This window comes from Ceratina calcarata, unplaced genomic scaffold, assembly GCF_001652005.2.
Source record: "Ceratina calcarata isolate Rehan_Ccalc_2016 unplaced genomic scaffold, ASM165200v1 scaffold586.2, whole genome shotgun sequence".
Lineage (NCBI taxonomy): Eukaryota > Metazoa > Arthropoda > Insecta > Hymenoptera > Apidae > Ceratina > Ceratina calcarata.
Window position 1 is genome coordinate 263,978 of NW_017177087.1, and position 22,543 is coordinate 286,520.

General features: G+C 38.2%; 5 protein-coding genes and 1 long non-coding RNA gene across 16 annotated transcripts in view; 4 read left to right on the plus strand and 2 right to left on the minus strand.

Moving 5' to 3' along the window:
- RpL13 (ribosomal protein L13) overlaps nt 1–1,491 on the plus strand; it is a 4,026-nt gene extending 2,535 nt beyond the window's left edge. For 2 of the 4 annotated variants that reach the window (XM_018032599.2, XM_018032600.2), the window contains exons 4-5: nt 914–1,089; nt 1,163–1,491. In XM_018032599.2, coding sequence (XP_017888088.1) covers nt 914–1,089; nt 1,163–1,429 — 443 coding nt within the window. In that variant the 3' untranslated portion in view covers nt 1,430–1,491. Of the gene's footprint in view, nt 1–44; nt 215–621; nt 772–839; nt 1,090–1,162 lie in introns of those variants that run through there. The other 2 variants (XM_018032597.2, XM_018032598.2) reach the window with 2 other exon arrangements.
- Nucleotides 1,492–1,702: 211 nt separating this feature from the next.
- Nucleotides 1,703–4,765, plus strand: LOC108629796 (protein arginine N-methyltransferase 9). Of its 2 annotated transcripts, XM_018032668.2 has the most exons (7): nt 1,703–2,042; nt 2,115–2,241; nt 2,365–2,766; nt 2,847–3,854; nt 3,927–4,083; nt 4,163–4,228; nt 4,285–4,765. In XM_018032668.2, exons 1-7 carry the CDS (start codon nt 1,880–1,882, stop codon nt 4,624–4,626), a joined length of 2,265 nt encoding a protein of 754 aa, XP_017888157.1. In that variant the 5' UTR covers nt 1,703–1,879; the 3' UTR covers nt 4,627–4,765. The 2 variants fall into 2 exon arrangements, with proteins under 2 accessions (XP_017888157.1, XP_017888158.1); XM_018032669.2 differs by lacking the exon at nt 1,703–2,042 and having other exon boundaries at nt 2,150–2,241; nt 2,311–2,766.
- Nucleotides 4,613–6,183, minus strand: LOC108629797 (serine hydrolase-like protein). Its single transcript, XM_018032670.2, has 2 exons — nt 5,814–6,183; nt 4,613–5,740 (listed from the first exon to the last, which is right to left on the minus strand). The coding sequence occupies exon 2, from the start codon at nt 5,683–5,685 to the stop codon at nt 4,831–4,833; it is 855 nt and encodes a 284-aa protein (XP_017888159.1). The 5' UTR covers nt 5,686–5,740; nt 5,814–6,183; the 3' UTR covers nt 4,613–4,830.
- Nucleotides 6,184–6,414: 231 nt separating this feature from the next.
- Nucleotides 6,415–11,650, plus strand: LOC108629795 (polycomb protein Sfmbt). 3 transcript variants are annotated; one of them, XM_018032665.2, is made up of 10 exons: nt 6,415–6,530; nt 7,072–7,364; nt 7,441–7,675; nt 7,755–7,945; nt 8,000–8,194; nt 8,256–8,520; nt 8,592–9,328; nt 9,406–9,661; nt 9,776–10,131; nt 10,285–11,650. In XM_018032665.2, the coding sequence occupies exons 1-10, from the start codon at nt 6,509–6,511 to the stop codon at nt 10,612–10,614; spliced, it is 2,880 nt and encodes a 959-aa protein (XP_017888154.1). In that variant the 5' UTR covers nt 6,415–6,508; the 3' UTR covers nt 10,615–11,650. The 3 variants fall into 3 exon arrangements, with proteins under 3 accessions (XP_017888154.1, XP_026673336.1, XP_017888156.1); XM_026817535.1 differs by having other exon boundaries at nt 7,096–7,364; XM_018032667.2 differs by having other exon boundaries at nt 6,460–6,691; nt 7,096–7,364.
- Nucleotides 11,643–22,543, plus strand: part of crp (transcription factor cropped) — a 142,756-nt gene continuing 131,855 nt past the window's right edge. The window contains exons 1-2 of one of the 5 annotated variants that reach the window (XM_018032672.2): nt 11,643–14,839; nt 14,912–15,556. In XM_018032672.2, the coding sequence (XP_017888161.1) occupies nt 15,474–15,556 (83 nt within the window). In that variant the 5' untranslated portion in view covers nt 11,643–14,839; nt 14,912–15,473. Of the gene's footprint in view, nt 15,557–22,543 lie in introns of all 5 variants that reach the window. The other 4 variants (XM_026817540.1, XM_018032671.2, XM_026817541.1 and 1 more) reach the window with 4 other exon arrangements.
- The window catches only part of LOC113464907 (uncharacterized), a 2,866-nt gene continuing 1,781 nt past the window's right edge, over nt 21,459–22,543 (minus strand). The window contains exons 2-4 of the long non-coding RNA XR_003389767.1: nt 21,972–22,316; nt 21,697–21,823; nt 21,459–21,612 (exon numbers count right to left, since the gene is read on the minus strand). This is a non-coding gene — a long non-coding RNA (uncharacterized LOC113464907). The remainder of the gene's footprint in view (nt 21,613–21,696; nt 21,824–21,971; nt 22,317–22,543) is intronic.

Here is a 22,543-nt window from a genome sequence, read left to right on the forward strand (position 1 = left end):
GCATTACATTGGATATACAGTATCGCCGGAAACTGGGGCCCATGTTAAAAAACTGGCACCACGCCACCGCTGTAGTTCTGTACTTCCGGCTAATCGTCGGTACCGTCGGTGCCCGTCCTTTTTCTCGTGTGCGCTGCATAAACAGCTTCGTGAGTAATGTTTTAATTTTCAAATCCGTTGATGTACTGGACATCCTGAGTTAATGCCGTGCAATGTAATAGGAAAATATTATTGTGGTTGCTTTAAATTATGATTAAACAACATATATCCGATTTTCTATCGTGATAAGTAAAAACTTTTTTGATTCTCAGGAGGTTAAATTTCTCGAATTAGTAATAGTAGTAGTAGTAATCGTTTATTTTATACTTTCCAGCGTTGAAACATGTGATTTGATTATAATATACATATATCTATTCTATGTACTATATATGATAATTGTCTCTGTATAATATTATACTACTTGATGTTTATAGTTGTCATACGTTAATATCTCAGCTTTCTGCTTTTGTATTCTATCTGTAATTGTGTTGTTCGTAAACTACCAGTTTAGTTTGTATTCTTTGAAATTTGTTTAATTTCAACCTTGCATTAATAATCACAAAGTTCCTCATTATATTCTAGTAACACAATGGGCAAGAGAAATAATATGATCCCTAATGGGCACTTCCACAAAGATTGGCAAAGATTTGTCAAAACCTGGTTCAATCAGCCAGCCAGAAAGTACCGGCGCAAGCAATGTCGTGTGAAGAAAGCTCGTTCAGTAGCTCCAAGGTAATTAATATAAATTTATTTGATTTCTGTTTTATTTTCATTTTTCAATACTTGATTTAAATTTAAAGACCTGTCAAGCTGTTGAGACCTATTGTCCACTGCCCAACATTTCGGTATCACACGAAAGTTAGAGCTGGTAAAGGTTTTACACTGGAGGAACTTAAAGCCAGTGGGTTAAACAAGAGATTTGCCAGAACAATTGGCATTGCTGTAGACCCAAGGAGGAGAAACAAATCTGTCGAGTGTTTGCAGACGAATGCTCAAAGATTAAAGGAATACAAGTCTAAGTTGATTCTATTCCCATTGAATGAGAAGAAAGTAAGAATAATTTGAAATACTCTAAAGATCTTACAGGGAATAATTTCTGTACTGACGCTATCTATGTTAACAGCCTAAGAAGGGTGATGCTACGGAGGAGGAGATGAAACTGGCAACTCAACTTAAAGGAGAGATCATGCCGGTCAGACATCAAGCACCGGCTAAAGCTAAGGCACGTGTTATTGCCGAGGATGAAAGGAAATTCTCAGCATACATAACGCTCCGCAAAGCTAGGGCCGATGCCCGATTAGTAGGAATTCGAGCTAAACGGGTGAAGGATGCTGCAGAGAACCCTGATGATGTTACCAAGGTTGCTAAGGATAAGAAGCCCAAGAAATAATCTGGAAGATCGTGACTTTGTACAAAAATAAACGAAATAAATTCTCCTAGGAGGAATCAATACTTTGCAAACTTGACTGCAACGATCCCCACTACTTTCTGTACCTTAGTTTCACCACTGTACCTACACTGTACATACACCATTTATAAAAAATAATGGAATAGATTTATTACATTATTTATAACGTAAGAAATATACTTTAAATTTATAAAAAGGTTGGTTTTCAGCGAACTTTGTTTTACGTTTCTGCCACCAGATGACGAGAAATACAGTCTCCTGTTTGTACCTCATTTCACGTCGTAACAGAATCGAGAAGATTGTTTACATGTACCTACGTAAACACACGTACGTCAAATTCAAACAACTTTAATTACTCAATTTTGAATGTGAGAGAGTAAGAGATTCATCGTGTTAAGTAGATATCAAAGAGAATTTTGTGTATCGTAAAAAATGCAAAGAGAAGTGAATGACATTGTCGAAAAATCATTACAAAAAGCTTACGACCATGACAGAACTGGGAACGTAGGAAAAGCATACGCATATTACACGGTTGTAGCAGAATTATGTCCTAGGAAAAGGGCAGAAATTGAAGAACCCTTCGTCGATATTCTTTGTAGGTTCATCATTATTTAATGCTTACATTAATCATTTAAAATGGAAAGATTTATGAACGTCGGCTGTTTAGGTCAATGGGGAATCCAACTGGCATGTGAAAATAGATTTGCAGACGTTGTTCTGTGTTACAAACATTCGTTAGATTTATTTCCGAATAATCCCCGTATGCTAAACAATTTTGCAGCTCATCTTCTAAGGTAATCTAAGCTTGTTCGTCAGATGAAATTGTTATAAGTCATTTTAAAATTGATGTTTTAATATGACAGATATCATGACCGTTAAAGTACCTTGTAATGAGGATAAAAAATATGTTGTTAAAGGAATAATGATCCGATTGAAGCAATCAGATATTTAAAGAGAGCCTTGCAAGCTGATCCTAATTTTCTACCGGCAGAAAGAAATTTGCAAAATGCTTTTAGCATGGCCGTAGACAGATGGCATTTTCCAATGCTGAACGACAAATGTAGGAATAACGCGTTCGCAAGTGCAATTCGTAAGAGGATTTCACAAGGATACGATACTGTATTAGATGTAGGAACCGGTACAGGATTATTAAGCCTGTACGCAAAAAATGCAGGCGCCAAGAAGATATATGCATGCGAATGTTCACAAGTAATGTTAAGAATCGCTAAGAAGGTATTCGAGACTAATGATGCCACAGACATTGTGTTACTACCAAAGTTCTCTTCAGACCTTATAATTCCTACGGACATTCCTCGGAGGTCAGTCCTCTAATAAAATTGATTTCTGGATTTTATTTTCGGCATGAATCAATTCTATTTTTGTACGATTTTCTTTTTAGAGTAAAATTGGTGGTTACAGAAACGTTTGATGCCGGTCTATTTGGAGAACAAGTGATACCATCGATAATAAGCGTACATTCAAATATTTTGGATAAGAATGGCATGGTGATACCTATGGGCGCTACGCTATACGTAGCTGCCGTCGAATGTGAATATATAAGACAAAAATCAGCTGTAATGCTCGACAAATTAAAACGCAGTTGCCCTCTCAATTTTAATAATGTATCGGTATTACTAGACGAAGAATATTACGATACGGAGAATTTAAAGAACGTGGAAGTTAGTTATATACTAGAGCCTACAGCCCTTTTCACTATCAATTTCAATGAGCTAACGAATTTGCTACAATTTAATACAGATGGAATAAAAAATATAATAAAGACAAAATGTAAGCGCGGTGGAATTATTGACGGTTTAATAACTTGGTTTAAACTGCATCTCGACGAAGAGATTACGATAGACACTTCCGACAAAAAATCGTGTTGGCAAGTCGCTGTTTTCCCAACAGTACCAAAATTATGGAACGAAGGCGATTCGATAATGATCAAGGGAGAACTGTTGAAAGGAAAACTGAAATGTTCATATACGTCGCATGTTGCTCAATGCAATGATTATGATAATGATCATACATTTCTATATCGTTTGCCGAAAGAAGTTGTAACGTTTTTGAACGATTTTGAATACATCAAATTGGTAACGGAAGTTAGTAAATCCTTAATAAGTAAAGAAATACATAGTATTTTGGATACATCTCCGTTTCCTATTTATGGACTGATGTTACTGAAAGAGAATAAGCATAGCAATATTTTTTATTATAAGACGGAAAATGTTATGCTCCAACGGTTCATAAAACAAATAGCAAAACAGAATAATTGCGAAGATAAATTACGTATTATATCTAAATACAGTCATATCAAACATTGTTTAGACACTATTTTTATCCACGACTTTGATATTAAAGGGGAGTTAAAAGATTGCAATGAAGAATATAATCACGAACTTTTTCGGTAAGAACGCATGCATTATACGATTAAAGATATTCTAATTATATAAATTGTACAAATTATGTTTCTGTGTAGATGTTTACTCAAGCCAAATGGTATCCTACTGCCAGAACAAATATTTTTTGTAGGCCAACTTGTATTCTCACAAGACTTACCAAACATGGTTTACGTAGAAGATGAAAATTTACGAGATGAATCGACGTTCATTTCCGATGAATCAAGTTTTGAAAAGGTAGATTTACACGTTCAGTTTACATAAATAAAGTATAATTTAAAAATAGATTGTTCAATATTATTATATTTATTTCCAGAATCCTCGCAATATTTTCAATAGTACAACTTCTTATGGCATTGCACAACACATAAACGAATTCAAGGTAAGATGATGCACCGAGAACAATCTAAGTTTGTTATATTATTTATGCTGTTCCAGATAAATCAGGTTTTCGATTTGAATTCAAGTTTATATTTTTATGAGCCTCTATCCGATGTGAACGTGTTAATAGAAATGAGGGAAAATGAAGTCGCCGAACGTGTAATAAATTTTGGTAAAATAAGTGCGACTAATAATAAATTGTTACCGAATGCTCTGGCCTGTTGGTACAAAGTTAGATTGACGTCAAATTATAATTACGATACGAAAAGAAACGGATCGTTTATGAATCATACAGCTATACTATTAGAAGATGAATTAAAAAATTGCATTCTCCAAGGTAACGAAGTGTGTATAAAAGTTCAACAAGCTGACGGTGTAATTCGAGTAAAAGTTAAATGACTACTTTATTTTATTTTTTTAATACATCCAAACCAGCCCAAGATTTACCGTGAATATTAAAATACACGTATGTACATGTGATTTAACCTTTGTATACAAAAGTTGTACAAATATTACACTAACGGAGGTAAGACCAATACTAACTGTATTTCCATGTATTCCTACATATTATTGTACATTAAAATTGTTATTTTTTCAACAGTATCACAATTTACTACGTAAATTATCATCTAAAAACTTGCATACGTAGGGTGCCACTGTTTCAGGGCTATTATTATGTACATCGTGATTTCCTTTTACGATAACTAGAGTCAACAAATCTTTATCAATAACTTCGATTATTTTTGACGAAATTCTATGAGAATGTTCGATTGTGATTATTAAGGTTTTGGTACAATATTTACTGTAAATTTCTCTATGTTGTTCTTCTAAGATAAATGGTTTCATGAAATACCTTAGCCTGGTATCACGATTATATTTATACAAATTATCAATCTTTGTCACTGCACGCTGAAACAAAGCTTCCGCAGCTTCCATTGTCAATACTTCCATTCTTAGAAATTGCATTGCAAACAGTGCTTCATCTTTGGAATAAAGTCTTGTGGACTCTTTACTATATGATTCCAAGTCATACATCTTTTTAATGTCTGAAACTGGGTCATCCATGAAAAAAGGATTAAACCCATCGAACGTTACTATTTTCTCAAGCCTATTAGGATATACAATGCTAAAGTATGTTCCTATGTGAGCTCCGAAACTGTGAGCAATGTATACACAGGTTTTCCATTTCAATGCTTCCAAAACAAGAAATATGGAATACATATAATCAAAGAAATGTAATGGTTTTCCTGGCGGGAAGTGGGACGATAATCCATGCCCTGGTAGATCTATGCTCACATATTGATACCCTCGAGGAAGATATCCTATTAATCTGTTAAACGTCCCGGCATTATCTAAAATACCATGCACGAGTAAAGCTTTTTTCTCCATGGGAGGTCCGTAGATTTTCGCTGCTATATAACCCCATGGCACAGGTAATTTCACTTCTTCTGCTTTCATCTTTACGATTTTTTATTTAAAATATAGCAGATTGTAACTTCGCTATTTAGTTAGTCTGGAAAAATAAAAATTCTTAAATAAAATATTAATCGATATGGTGACGACTTGAAACGAGAATTATAAAATACCTGCAGAAAAGTAAATTGCAGCTGCTTTGAGATGAAACTGCATTTGTTTGTCAATTCCCAGGTGCAAAGTAGAAATCTTTGCGTCACACTTTCATTTAAGTGATAGTTTTATTACTTAATTAAAATAATTATGATCTCGTACATTCACTGGGACATGCATTGTAGTATACTATCATTATTACCGTGAAATTGTTTATAAAACATAATCCATAGGTCGAAGATTAATTATGATAAAATGTCAAGTCATTCAAAATTATTTCTGTTTATGCTACAGTGCATGTTTGATTCATGCATGGTGTAAAAACATGTTTTATGTTTTTACATCATGGATTCATGGACCATGGTTTGATTATATGGGCCTGATGAGGAAAGGAAAACGGCGACTACCATGGTGTACAAATACTATGATGCGAATTTCTATCGCACACGTGGTCGCTGTCGCGTATCAACCGTTGCATTATTTACGCAGATTTAGATCGATAACAATATGATTTAACAGATTCTCTTAGTACCTAATCTGTGCAATCTGGTGTTGTTAAATAAAGCGAGATCCACCGAGAAGCGAATATCCTCAGTGGGAGAACTGAAGTTTCGTATATACCGCCGATTTTGTGTAATAATAATGAATCGTATCAGATGGCGTAACATTTTACAGACTAGTTGAATATACAAGAGTTTCCTGACTCCACTTTGTCATGGACATGCAAGCTTCTAATGGTTCGTTTCGTAAATCGTACTTGTTTTCCTACGCTATGTGAAATGTTCGCGCGTTAAATTACACCGGAATTTATGCTTCTGGGACTGAAGACTTTACACAGGATATGGTGTATCTTGATAGAGATACTTCGTCCTCTAAAATATGTTTCCCAATGGAAAAGGTTTAATAAATGTTGACTTTAAAAGCTTTGGCGTCACTTTGAGAAATAATAAATCATACTTAGTTGCTCTCTCTCACGTTTCATATGATACAGAATTGAATTGAAAGGCAGTATGATCGATTTGAACCAGTGTTTCCATGTTATACACTGTGCTGTGCATTGTGCTTTGTTTAGAAAATGTAGCTGCTCGAACAAGCCCCTTGCCCGAACAGTGCACCCCTCGATTACGTGCTTGTTTCATTTAATTAACGTATTCCTATAAATTAGTCCGTTCCGATATGATTGATACTTCCATTAAAATGTTTCGTTATTCGACGCTAAAAGATCTTGATGTACAGATTTCGTTCGAAAATAATATTCCGATCGTTATGTGAATATAGGAATGGATATTTGTATGAATTCAGTGTATGCTTCCATCCCTGGATTACCGGAACTAGGGATGGTATGGATGGGTGATATGATGGTACATGGAGAACCTACACATGAACTTATGCTGGACCCGCGTCAGGCAGAGAGCCCATTTTTCTCTCAAGGCTCAAATCCGTACGATGACATTAGAAACCATCAAATTGCCCCTACGACCATGGTGCGATACCTGGCACCTCAGTTTACCAACGAATGTTCGGAACCTGATGAAGCTATGGAAGCTGCTGATGCCCAAACAATACAACAGGCAAGTTTGATCCTTTTAAGTCATACACTGTGAGAATGTATAGATCCATTACGGTCAATGTTATTGTTAATTTCAGGAATACGACTCACAATCTGAAAGGCAGGAGATTGGTGATTACTTGACCTTAGATGACTACATGGGCGATGATGAAAGGGAACAAATTGTAAACAACGCAGCGACCCAAACCAGTCAAGACAATCGTAATAGAAAAATAAAACCTATAAAACATCCCGGACTTGTTTTGAAAACGCCAATCGCATATCAGCCACACACAGATTTAAATTTTATACCAATTCGCAGAGATGGTATAGGTAAGACAAAATTTTTAATGAAGATTCAACTACGAAGTTTCTCGCAATGTAGACTTCTATTTCTTATTGTTTGTTATAGCTGTTTGCGCAAAATGTGGTGCAATCGGTGTGAAACACGCATTTTACACGAAGGAACGACGATTCTGTAGTAGAGCATGTGCAAGATCTTCAGAATATACAGCTTCGACTGCTGATTCTACGTACAGTCCGTCAGAGTTTCTGAAGATACCATTAAATTCCCTTTCTCCCGAGCCTGAATTAAAGAAAAATGTAAGTTACCCAAGTGTTCCGCGAAGGTAGTATAATACCCCTCGAATATTCTAGGACTTTGTGAAAGACGAAATAGACACAAAGGATCCTTCTAAACCTGAGAAGGAAAAAGTTATATCTGGACCAGTGATACCAGAGGACTTACCAGTAAGGAGGAAAAGAACTGCCGAAATGGCTGGTTCTTACGATTGGACTACACAGCTGACCGAACCTGGATTCTGTGCTGCTCCAGTCTCTTGTTTCAAACATGTTAGTTACATCATAATTATTCTTAATTCTAGTGCAATGAACTTAAATTGGCTTGCTTTAGGCACCTATATCAGAAATATGGGATAACATAACAGTCGGTATGAAAGTGGAAGTGGAAAATACAGATTGCGACGAAGTCTGCGAAGCTTTTCCAGATTCTTTTTGGGTCGCCACAGTTTTACGTGTATCTGGGTACAGAGCATTGTTAAGGTATGAAGGATTCGGGCTTAATGCCGAAAAAGATTTTTGGGTATCTTTGTGCTCGAATGACATACACCCAGTCGGTTGGTGTGCAACTATCGGAAAACCACTCATTCCGCCTAACAGTAAGTGAGATATTTTTATTTTCGTCTGCTTTTCATGTGCAGAGAATGGAATATTTAATTATTTATTACAGCGATTGCAAACAAATACAAAGATTGGAAGGATTTCCTAATGAGACGATTAACAGGAGCGAGAACGCTACCGACTAATTTTTATAATAAAGTCAACGATAGTATGAAGTCGCGGTTTCGATGCGGGCTTCATTTGGAAGTAGTGGATAAAAATAGAATCTCGCAAGTGAAAGTAGCGACGATACAAAAGATCGTTGGTAAACGTTTACACGTAAGGTACTACGATTCGCCGCCCGAGGACAATGGTTTCTGGTGTCACGAGGATTCACCTCTAATACATCCTGTCGGTTGGGCGACACGGGTAGGACATACTTTGGACGCGTATTCCGAGTACTGGGAGCGTGTGTCGAAATCAAAATTGTGCGCGGACGACGCGACCGAGGATCTTTTCCACGTGCCAAAGAACTATCACGCACACATGGGGTACACGTTCCGGGAAGGAATGAAAATAGAAGCGATCGATCCTCTCAATTTATCCGCCATATGCGCGGCAACGATCATGCGGGTCTTAAAAGAGGATTACATAATGATCCGTATAGATAGTTACGACGAAGACGCGAGCGGCGCCGACTGGTTTTGCTATCATTCATGTTCACCCTGTATTTTTCCAATTGGATTTTGTTCTCAACACGGATTGCCTCTTACCCCGCCAAAGGGATACGATCCTACTACGTTCGCGTGGGATTCGTATTTAACAGAGACAAACACAATCCCTGCTCCTGTGCAATTGTTCAACAGGGTAACTGCAGAAAGAATTTTGATAACGAAGCAAATGAACGATGTTTCGACCTTTTACTACTGTAGAAAAAATTGCAGGACATACCTCAGCATGGATTTATCGAGGGCATGCGGCTTGAAGCCGCTGATTTAATGGATCCTAGATTAGTCTGCGTTGCTACTATTACGAGGGTGATTGGGAGATTATTAAGAGTCCACTTTGATGGTTGGGAAGACGAATATGATCAATGGCTAGACTGTCAGAGTCCCGATATCTACCCAGTTGGATGGTGTGATCTCGTTGATCATAAACTAGAAGGGCCCCGTGTATTCATTAAATATCTTAATCCTACTGGTACAGATTTCTCTTTAATTTATTCGTGACCATACATCATGTCGTAATGAATCACAAATTGAAACGTACGACTTTTCATTCGAAAATCATCTCTGTATATTTATTGTTTCTCAGTAAAATCACCAAGAGGCCTTAGACGTAAATCTAAAAGAAAATTAAAGAAAAGCAGCAAAACATCTTGCGCGAGAAGCTTTCTATCTCGGCACAGGGAACGTGTAAACACGTCTCGTGAACGTGAGCGAGAGGTAGAACCTGCTCAAGGAGTTAAAATTGAAAGGGAACGGGACTTGGAAAGTTTGCCTGAACAAAGAAACAGGGAGCCAGAGCCGGCAGAAGAGCCAGCTGGACCTGATCAAACATTGCCCAGTCCTACCACCGGGCAAGGTCAAGCGAACGATACTCAAGATACTCAAAGTGAGATACAAAACCCTCCGCCACCAAAAGAACGAACCGCAACTTCACACATCAACGTGAGTGTTCGCTTAAAATCCTTTTAATTTCATTTAAATATTTGAAAAATTGTTTACATTTTTCGAATAGATATTGGAATTAAACAGAATATTTGACTTTCAGAATTTATAATTTAGCGTGAAGTAAATGTTTAAAAAAAGTATGTTTTACAGGTAATGCCTGCTTCTGACAAATACATCCCAAGGTTAGCAGATGGTGTTCAAAAGAGTTCCGAATCGGGTGATTTAGTGCCATCTGAATGGAATGTGTTTGATGTCGCACAATTTCTTCGTGTTAACGATTGTGCAACGTATTGCGATAACTTTAGTAAAAATAAGATAGATGGAAAAACTTTGCTGACACTCACTAAGGACCAAATAATAGACTTGACAGGTTTCAAAGTTGGCCCATCATTAAAAATCTTTGATCTTATCCAACAATTAAAAATCAAAGTGAATCCAGCTCAGGAAAGGTTGAAGCTAGGTTTGAAAAAGTTATTATAACAAAGATAGTACATAGTTATTATCATGAATAAGTTCCATCATTACATAAACTATCGGCATGGATTTACAAGTAAGGCATCCACGTGCAAATTATTAAAACTCTTATTTCATTTTAGTTATATACAGTTTCTTCTGCCTGATTAATATGTGTACGGGATATATGTTACAACAATATTACAATTGTTTAACTATTTACAATAGTTTTTCTGGAAATATCTCTAACAAGATATATTCAAGAAATATGTAAGCAGAGATGCTATTTGTAGGTGAACTGATAGAAGAAGTCCAATTTCCGGAAAACGACAGAATCATGTATATTTTAATTAATTCGTTTCTTATGAGACTATTTATGTGGGAATGCCTTTTATAGGGAATGGGAAATGTATTCATAAATATGATTCTGTTAACAAAGAAGAAAAACAAAGTTGAACTTTATATATCTTCTATTAGTACACTTACAAAAAAAGAAGATAATCACAGCTTTCCTACTTGTAAAATGTCTCATTTAAAGTATTTTGTACTACATTGAAGATTGTTATAGTATATATCCTGCATAGACATAAAAATTAGAATATTAAGATCATTCTCTATCGTCATACATTTATGATGAAAGCATTTATTTTAAAGAGAACTGGCACTACTTATTGATAACTCTAGAGGAGTTACGAAATATCTATTGTTAACGATTATTAAAGTTAACATTCTACGAAATATTAATTAACTTCATTTAACGTTTCTTATCTTTTCCTCTGTCCGATAACAAAACCGTATCGATATTAAAGTTACTGTCGTAAATAGCGTGGAACTTTTATATACGCGTGTTGCATTTATATGTTTTTGTGGGTATTAAGAGTTATTCTCTTATTCAGATATCTTCTATTCTTAACGCTGTTATTTGTAAATCCATGATTTCATGTTGCACTAAATTGATTGCAGATGCATGAACCACATTTAAAAATGCTATTATATATTTAAGAATTTCTTTAAGGAACGTGAAGTTTGAAAACTGTAATTTAAAGAATAAAAATCGGAGGGGGTAAATCAACAAAAAGTATTAAAATAGAAAGTAAAAATATGCTGAATGTGTCATAAAGTACAAATTAATTCCCGGGTATTGATTCTCTACAATTGATTCTAAATATGTATCGCCTTAACGATCGCATCTGCATGGTTAAAATAGTTCGATTTATTTTAATAGATTTGTTGATTTACTCTCTATTGTAACCAAACGCTACACAATTTCTGTACATAACTAAGAAAAACGAAACGGTCAACTTCTAATTTTGTAAATATAGCATTTAGCACAGCATTAGGTTTGACTAATCTTTGCAAAAAAAAAACCGAATGAGGATGATGTAATCGCAGTGTGAAAGAAGTATAACCGTTAAGAAAGTGGTTGATGCATTTGTATAACAAATACTGTATCTATATGTAGCGTTATAATCATTACAGTAAATCAAACCAGTCGAACGAAGTCTAAGATTAATCTGTCTTAGGCTTTTTAAATACTATTTTTAGTACGATAGTAACGTTGTTACTATCTTTATTTATTCAATATTTTCGAATCTCATCAGGTACTAAGTTGATTTAGTACGTGAACTTTTTTTATAGAGATAATTCTTACTATATTAAGAGCAAAGTATTGGATTGGCCATTTAGACTTTTAAATATTCTTATCACACCAGAGTTTAGTTGCGACTTATATTATTAAAATGGTTTTTCTGTTTACGTACCATTCGCTCTTTATATTCTGATACGGTAAAGGTTTATTAATTCGGAGAATATATCTGATCTCTGCCGATGAATGAAATGAGGATGACGAATTTTGAAACCGGCATTACGTACAAATTGGGAGGCATTATAAATAGTATTACAATTATAAACTTAAATTAAAAACTATAAGTTTAATCAAATCGTTGACAATTTTTTTTATTGCGAGTAGATAATCGTAAACGTGCAAATTCATTTTTACGCGGATCATCAAATATCCGAGTAACGTTATCTGTTGATCCGAGTGAAATTGTAAAAGAATTTGATACGCGTGATTCTCTTCTAGGAAAAGTTATAATCGGTTAAATGATGCTGACCAAGTAACTCTTTTATAAAGTAGTAGTATAAAATTGCTTGGTGGTACCGTATTTGCACATGTGTCGTTTCTCATTCATCGCAGCAAACGAATCTTAAGATGACAAAATATATATATTTTTATTTTGCAAATCGAATGTTTACGCTTAAAGAATAATAATCTTTTCAATTAATTAATGATTACGTTAAGGAATCATCGGCAATAAACATAAACGTTATTTTCATTCATTCGATTGCATTCAAGACATATTCATAGTTTATACTTTATAAATCGTACTTTTATGTAAATTTCATCATTTTCTCGTGTAATATATTATTATTACTGCAAACGATCATTATACTTAACAACTATGAATACTGCCTCGAAATATTATTTTTTGTCTCTGCCGCTGTCTGACTATAAATGAAAGCCTCATTCTGCAATTAATCAACAGTATTTATCGATATATAGTTAGGTTTGAAAGTGAGAGAATCCTATATTTCTACTTTTTTTTATTTGTAAATTCGTCGCAATACACATGAATATATTTCTTTTATTTTTAGAATTAAAGAGATGATTAAGAATAAATGTTTTTCATACATACATTGTAAAAAAAACTGCAAATAATGATGGATGGAAGTACACTGTTTACATTAAATCATCCGAGTGTCTGTATATTTTACGTTGGCGTTCCGTCTTTTTTGTTTTTAGCATGTACTATAATATACCGCCAGATGGCAGTCGGCTGCACAAGTTGAAAATTTATTGATTTAAACAAGGAAAAGCTTGTCTTGCAGTTCCTACGAAAAAGGAAAAATTGCTTTCGGACTTCATTTGAAAATTCAACTGAATTATATGATGACGAAGTAGATACAATGTCCAGGCAATTATGTAATTAAAAAAGGGGAACTAGTTACGTATCAATGAAGAAGGTATACGAAGGTAAACAGTAGTGCGATTACTCGTGTTACGGTATCAAATAATCTTTATTTTTCACGATTACATTTTTATTTTTCCATCTGTTAGCGAACTGCACGATTTCCAAACGAAGACATTGTATTAAGATCGTTTGGAATCGTATGTGCCAGTATAAATGAACTCTAAATGCCGTAGTTTAATGTACGCAATACGAAGGAAAGTACAAATCTACGTAGGCACGTGTAAACGTAAAGTAAGGTGTCTAATCAAGGATATAAGAAGTTATTGGGAGCATCAAACGTTTTTATTTATCGCGCAGCCCTTTCATCGAGTTCGTCTCGCGACGTATCTACGCAGAGGAGTATACGCATGACAGACCACTTGGGGATGCGTCGTACGCGCGGGGAAGCGATGAATTTTTATTGTCAACTTTCGTATCGTGTAACGTTGCGAGGAGAGCTGGGGGCTGAAGAACCAGGATAGAAGACTGCCGCCGTGTACGTGTGCGCGCGCGCGGTCACGGATGTACGGATGGTGTCGGTACGTCGGTGTAGGACTACGCGCAAGTGGGGGAAGTGGGGGAGACTGGCGTATTCTATGGGCGGGGCCTCTGCCAGCTGGCAGATGTTTCCCGCGCGGCCGCACCATTCCTCTAGCGTAAACCTACGCGACGTGAAAGTAGTTCCGTTTTACCGCGTTAAATATTTCTAACAATAGCTCGGCGAGCGAGACGAGTACGTGCAGCCAGTGATCTGTCGTAAAAGTAACGGGCAGCGGACGCGCGATCGGCCAGGGAAAACCGCGGAAATTCGTCGTGAAACCGAGGATGAGGTGGTGCGGGATTGGTCCAAAGAGAGTCATTGTCCAGGGCAGAGTGCGATGTAGCGTTCACCCTAACCGTGTCCGCTGAAACTTTTGCGCGAGTGCCTTGAAAATGGTTTTCGAGCTTCCGACATCACGGATCCCCGTGCACGTTCGCGGTTGTGTGTAATCTGTAAATATAGGTAATACTGTGTTGTGCGCGTCGGGTACGAAACCGGGACGACGAACTTTATTCGATTATACTCGCGTTTCAGATCGTCTCGCCGCGTAAAGTGTGCGCGAGTGTACTTATTACATCCCGTTTACGAACCAGTCGTGAATGGTAAAGTTTAGCATGTGCCACGTGATGGTTTCGTTGACGTACACATGTAAGACGATCGTCCGCGTCAGACCACGTTTAGGAGACGATTCATTTGAAATGTAGTATCGTTTTACGAGATACCGGAATCATTGTTTGCACATATTTTAACAATAACTCTGCTATTTTTTCAGTGAGATTTAACGGTTTTCACCGAGTTCGTAAGAAAAAATCGATTGCTGTTACGTCATCCATCGCATGTACGCGGTATAAATAAATCGCGTTAAGAAGATCGGACGGTAAATCGAGAGTGGCGAGAAATTTGTAAGAATTGTGCCGAAAGAAAGAAGAGCCGCGCGAGCAGGAGTGAGGGGCGCTAGAGGGACCATAGACAGTGACAGTACTGAAGCCGGCGGCGGAGTGATTCGTGGTACGCTGTAGGGGCCCTCAGCTGTTTCCCGCCAAAGATCGCCATTACAAAACGCGTTCGGGCGTTGTGAGTGCGCCGCGCGGAGTGGCTGTCCCGTGGACGAATATCGGTACGCGCCACCGCGGTCTAAAAAAAAGTTTAATTAACAGTTTCGGGGAGTCCGCGTGAATTATTCGTAGATACGGGAAAAAAGGGTGCGCGTCGTTTAAATCCGTAGGAGTGTGAGCGAGAAGCCCCGCCGTCTTGTTCGCTGCCGCGACGACGACGGCTGCTGGGGACGTGAATTAAGCGCGGCGGGATTTCTCAGTGCTGCGGATCACCGAGATATGTCAGTGTTTGGTGGTGACGATCCTATTCTGCTCGAGGAAATTGTTGAAACCACCGAGGAACAGGAGGCTACTTTGTGCGGGTGAGTACTTTCTTCGATTAAATTCATTTACCGGCGGATGTGAACGCTTTTCGGCGAGCGACCGGAACGTGTAAATACGTATGTGCACGCGTGACCATGTGTCTGATCGAAGAGGTCGTGCGAGTTATGTACGTACACGTTCGCGACGTACATACGTATATATGTATACATGGTTTACGTGGTACGTCAGCGTCATTATAACGTGTGGAAACGGGCATGGTTTGACACGCCACGTCATTTCGAACTTTAAATACACAAGTGTAACGCCTTTCTCGCGAGTTCACCGCGACGCGAATGACACAAATTCATCGGCAAACGAAGGCGTGCCTCGTCCGTCTACCTTATCGAGTAGTGTGATTACCGCGAGCGGAATAACGTTTCATTGCCTTTTCTTTCCTCTGCACCGTCCCATCGCCGTTAATGTCGTTGTCCACGTCGACGTCGCGATTGTATCGGCAAAACCTCGGTACATACATTTATAACACGCGACGTAAAATTCTGTGCGCAATACAAACGAAATAGTTCTATGTATGCAGTGTCCCGACGATAGCCAACCGCGGAGAAGCCGGCCGGCCGGCCGGCCGGCACGTTAGCCAGCCGTCGTCTTTCGTGCGACGCATTTTACGAATTTTTTATTTTTGTTGGAATTCTTTCGTCCGATTGAAATAGAATTTTTTTTTCCTCGTTCCCTGTTTTATCGGGTATCGTATCGGTGTTTCGCGTGGGCGAGCGATCGCAAAATTTGCACGCGAATGCGTCGAATTCCTTGCACCTTCCACACGTTCACGCCCAAATAAGCATGGCGCGAGAGCCACGCTCGATTCCGGACAAGCGAATATTAATAATATGATATAATATTTGAACTTGGACAATGCCAGGTTAACATGATTTTCCATACGTTTTTCCCTCCGATTATTCGTGATATGAATGTATATGAAACGGGTGACGGATCGATATCGCTTGGAATCATGATTGATTCTATTCACATTGTTCGTTGCATAATTTGTGTTTACGCCCTTTCAGCGAGTTGAGAAAATCACAGTGATTTTCTGTGAGATGTCTGATATTAAATAGTCACCCAGGTGAATTCCCGAGTTAATCGTTTCTCGGAATGTTATCGCAAGTTGTCTAAACTGGTTTGGAATGCACGTATGGCCTGTATCGAGACCTCTCGTAAACAGAGCTCTGTATCCCGGTCACAATGCGAATCGAAATCCTTTACTTCATACTACCGCATAAAGCTTGTATGTAAACGTAATTTCTTTCATACTCGCGAGTACATAATTTTCTTCCTTTCTTTATTTACGTTTCTAAAAAGAATGAATACGGCGTTTCTCAAAATAGTGCCATTGTTTACATCGCTATGGCATGGTGTAACAGCGTGGTTTTCAGTTTCTTTCCACGGCCTACGTACAGTGTACGCGCGCGAACCCGAGCGTCTGGCTCGGGACAAAAAAGAATTGAAAGAAGGAAAAACAAAAGGACGAGGAAAGCAAGTTCCTTCCTTTGTGTACGGCCGAGTGACCGACAGACCAGGCCGGCCGGGGTATAGTATGTGCGTTACGTAAAGCCACGTTTGTTGCACAATAATGGGTCTCTATAAATAACTCGAAGCACGCCGCTTCGGCGCAACTTCTTGTTTACATACGCTCATCACCGCGCCGCAATACGTTCACTTGCGCGAAGTGGCTTCGATCTATCGCGTCTAGGTACCCCCATCCGTACGTGCACATATACATTTATGCACACGTACCGAGTCCGTCCCGATTGGACACGGTCTACTTCCGTGCAGACGTGAAATTCGCGACTACTATCGATAACGTTACGCTAGGTCTCGGTAATTCCTTCGGTCGGGTCGGTCAGGATTTGGTTTGCGTTGGCTCAGCGCGCACACACACACGTGCGCGCACATATGTGCGATAATACGCGAAACTGCCGCGTCCACGTGTGCACACATGGCTACATGTATATGGTGTAAAAGGAGCACCGCACAGTGCCGTACGCCATAATTGATGTAGAGCTTGAATGAAACGAGAGAGAGCGGGAGAAACACGGAAATACGTAATACGCAAACGATTTTACACGCTATAAAGCTCTCGTTCGAGGTATCAAGCGTAAATGATTGCATTAATGCACGCGGAATACCTTTCGTTCACGTTTGCGTTACATTTTTCGCGCGGATTCTTGACGAACAGTATCGTTTTCGTTCGTCTGTATATCAAAGGCTTAGTAGATCTCATATCCAGTACCTCGTTGTACCGATCTGGTACATGCATATTTCGATGCACAGTTCTAATTACTTGAACTATGATACTCATGACTTCTGTAATTATCCCAGTAAATGGAGCACGTGTTTGTGTTAAGTAGTGTGATGTATTGAACGACTTGATTTTCCACTTTTAACTTTATTTCGCAGTAGCGGCTAATATTTTATTATTCATGAATAAACTGCTTAGGCGTTTAAATGATTAACCGGGCGCAGATTTAAATGAAAATACGGCTGACCTTTTCACACCTCTCTTTTTTATAAACTCTCGTTTCGCGCACACTGTTCGTAAATAAAATGTGAGAGAAACAAAACGCGAAGTTAAAATTGAAATGTATTCAAATGAGTTACGATATGGGGCATTCCATGTACTCATGAACGAGGAAAGTAATGCTTACATATCGTTGTTGCATATGTCGTTTTCAAAAGCGGCTTAAAGTGCGTCCTCTTCTATTTTTATCATCCGCCTATTTTTCTCTTTTTTTTTTACTCGGAGTGGAAAGAATTAGTCACTCGTAACAAGAAAGAACATCTGATACGTGTTTATCCTCTCATCACGCGACCCGTTGTATCAGCTGATTACACGTTCCGCTGTTACGTAATCCGGGGGCGATTGATACCTCACCAATCGTGATAAATTTTCTTTCGCAATTTATCGTCGCTTCACACGGACGAAACATTCCCGCGCGTGTGATACGTCATTTTTCGCCGCTGAGTCAGGAATTTATAATTTATATTGAGTGATTCGCGAATATTAGGTGAATACTTCAGGTGAATTTTTATATTATACTCTGCTTTAAACAGTGCATAGAAACTGAAGATTTGAAATACGAGAATGGATACTTTCATTTGCTTGAATTAATAAGAAACTAATCCTCATTTATGACAGTACTTTGATCGAATATCGTTCTCCTTCTTTTATTTCAATAACGAGTTCACGAATTTGGAGATTACACGGGCGTGTGTAGATTACCAGAATCGATCACTCTTTCTCTTCGACTCGCAGCGACTGTGTAATCGTTCGCCACGCGCGTAAACCTGTAGTGTTTATCGCTGCGTGTATTTTCACACGGAATTACCCCGAAATCGCATTACGTTTTCACCTAAGCCTTTCAAACTTCTACTCTTATTCCCTTGTACGCCACGGTGGTATCGATCTCGTTTTTCGTTCCGCCTGCAACTCCGAAGAAAATAATAGCATCAAACTTAACGAGGTTTCTCGTAAAAAGCCTTGGTACAGCGAACGAATATCAGCGCGTATCGGGTATTAGTTAATAAAAAAGTTGGCCAGCCATCCACCCACTGCCTAGTTTTTTCCTGCTACGCGTTGCACACATAGTGCCCCCGCGCACACAGAGATAAAATTACTGTCGCTCGATGCACTATCGATTTTCTTTCGGTATTTACGTCAGCTACTTCTTCGGCCACGTGTGTGTCCGTGTGTGTCCGTGTGTGCGTGACACGCCGCGCGTCGCGTTTACACACCGCATAGTTATTATCACCACATCGTTTATCAAGCGTTGGAGAATAAAACTCGCTCGGCTGATGGTACTTTTTCGCTCGCTCGTTTGCACGACTTAATAAATCGGTCGAGCCAATCCTGACCACGGTCAACGTGGTTGCACCACGTCGTACGTAGTTGCCTCGTTATGTACACATATATGCACGCGTAACTGTTGTACGTATATAGACACGAGCGTGTATGTATAACGTTACGTGCAGCCAGTCGGAGAGACGGAGACACACGTGCGCGAGAGATACAAGACTTGAATTGCGTACTGCAGTTACACCGGGTTAATCTGTGCACAAGTACAATCGCACTTAACGCGGCTTACTATTTTTTTTTTAGTTTTATTACATTTCGATGTTTCGCGTGAGATGTATCACATTTTTTTTCTTCCTTTGTTCAGTTTCGTATCACTCGCTACGGATGTTAGTCATGCTTATCGAAGAGCTTCGCGATATTTTTGACACGCTGCACGGTGGCTGGCGTGCATGAGATTTCGGGACAAAAATTATTACTTCTGAAGTAATCCATTTTCGGTCTGAATATCTGAATAATTTTTGAAAGAGCATAAAATAATGGATTGATTTCCGAAAATAAATTATAATGTATATAGATATATATATAAAAATTAATGATAATCTCTTATAAATTTTCCTTATCGTATCCTCAGAAAGTTTGTGTATAAGGTATACTAAACTTACAGAGGAAGTCCAACCCTATGAGGACATGCCTTAGAGAATGAATCTTACAGGCAGGAGGATCTCTCAAACATGAGACATAGGACCGTTTAGTTCAGTTCGAGTCTGGCAACTTAAGAGAGAGCACTGAGAAAAATTTAAAATCAACTTATTGCGTTCTTTATTGCACTTCTTCTCTTAAAACCAGCAATGTTTATCCAGGAACCCTTCGTTGACTTTAGGTACCAATGCAAAAGTTGATTTTTTATTTTTGCCCCAACGCACTGTGCGTTGCACGGATGTTTGATAAGTAACAAAATCGTACGATAACCGTCGCGATTATCATATAATTATAGAATTGGGTAAAACGAGATAACGAATTTAATTGGATCGGCGTTCCAGCAAAATTGTGACGGGGTTAAATTTAATTTAACGAAGTAGCTCGCGCATTGTATCCGTTCTTGCCGTTATTTCGTGGCGAATGACATTTATTATTCAATGATAGTAGAATTGAGAATCTGTTAGATTAGTTTTACTCTAGGTCGTGAGACCTTTCGTGAATCCATTTTACTCATCTGGGGTACTATCGATTGGGGAATAACGAATTAAAATGAAATCTAATAATAGTTCTGGTAGTAAGAGAGTAAACGTAGTAGTAAAGTACGAGTCTATTCAGAATTAAATTATTTTTTTAGACGCTTCGTTTGTGCAAAGTTTTATAATATAATTGCAAGCGCGATTGATATTATTTTAATTATGAAAATGTTGATGATTTCCATATCTATACTACACATCCACATACAAAATAATAACAGAATCTACCTTTCTGAAAATCATTCAACGTTATACAATGACTTCTTGCTAATTCTTTGCTACTTATAGTAATAATGACGAAAATCGAGGTGGTAATATCTGATGAACCATCCTGTATAGTTTCACAGACCGTCGTTTCTCCGGTTTGAACGCAAAAGAATTGGAATTAGAATTAGTTTAGAGTGACGCGTCGCGGTGTCACGTCATTGCACTGCAAAATCTCAGCACTTTGCTGGCCTCGTCTAGGAATGGACTTAACACTTACTGGAACTGTGTGCATTTTCAAATCTCGTTACGCGTCCGTACTTGTGGCCAAGGGTTAAGTCTGTTGGATACTTTTGCATCCCCTTGCTGCTTACTGATCGATCATTGCAATTAGCGGCGGACATAGCTTGTCATATAGAATAGTTATCAAATTAGAGCATCAAACGACATGAATTTTTTCTCATATTTTTAGTGTAGATAAAATCAGTTGCGTAATTAATTATACACAATCTAACGTCGCTTCTTTTCTAATTTCGTTAGGCATTTAGTGGATGTTCTGTAGTAAACTTGATCTTGTAGAAAGTATATATCATACCTTCAGTAAAAACGTTTTGAGCTATAGATTGAAATTGAAGGGAAAATATGACGATAGCATTTCTCTTAAACCTCAATATTTTTTTTATTATACCCCGAGTAGACATCTAAAGTGGGAAAATAGCCTTTACAGTCTTGAAACGCCTTCCAGTTCTGAATCTTGCCAGCAGACAACAATGGTTTCTCTGTTGACCTCTTACGCTCCACATACCCACTATGCACCGTAAACTCATGTTACATACCGCACGTATGTATGTGCGCTCCGGTATTACTCATGGATAAAGTCGAAGGGACCAACCTCAGACGGGAATAATGTCTCCTTCTGACGATCTTTCGCCTCGTCTTAAATGCGTTGCTACTGGTACACAAGGACGTGCTCCCTCAATTCCGTCTAAATTATCTGATCTTATTTACTAATCGATGATCTGCAAGAGATGTTCAAGTTTCTATAATGAAACATGTTTAGGAAAATTCAGTTTAGATGAGTTGTATAATTTTGAGAGCAACGTAGCATTATGAAAAGGACGGAAAAAATATTGCTGTTCCCATTTCTGGCGAGAATCGACTATAAACCTTTTCTGTATCTCATTGATCGTTGATCCTTGACAAAAGAGCACTTGGTCCGAAGGATCGCAGCTACCTGGGTTTTTGGGTGAAGGTGACAGAATGGTCGAACACCCAGTTGTCTCCTTTGTTCCCTGACGTTGGGCCCTGACGGTGTTCCAGCATTCGGGAAACGAGCTCCGAGATGGCCATGCGAAAAGCGGTCTTTTCATCGCTGTTAAACCTTTTTAGCGAGATCCTTACTTGGCTTCCCTCGCGTTCCAACATTTTTCTGAAAGATTCTTTGTGTGTCTTTCCCATGACTTTCCCCGCGAGTATTTCCGTCGGTGACGCTGTAGGATTTATGACCAGTGACTGAAAATTATTCGTGAAATGATCAACAATTGAATTTTCTGATATCAAAAAGAATTTTATTTTTAACTCCTTGGCCCGAAATTTATTTTCAAGCAGCACTGCTCAGGCAGATGATTTAATTTTTAAGGATGTATTGGCTATACAGTCAATCCCAAAAGTTTATGTACCTTAGAAAAACGCATTTCTTATAATTAAAAATAGTGCATTCTTCTTCTAATTTCGATATT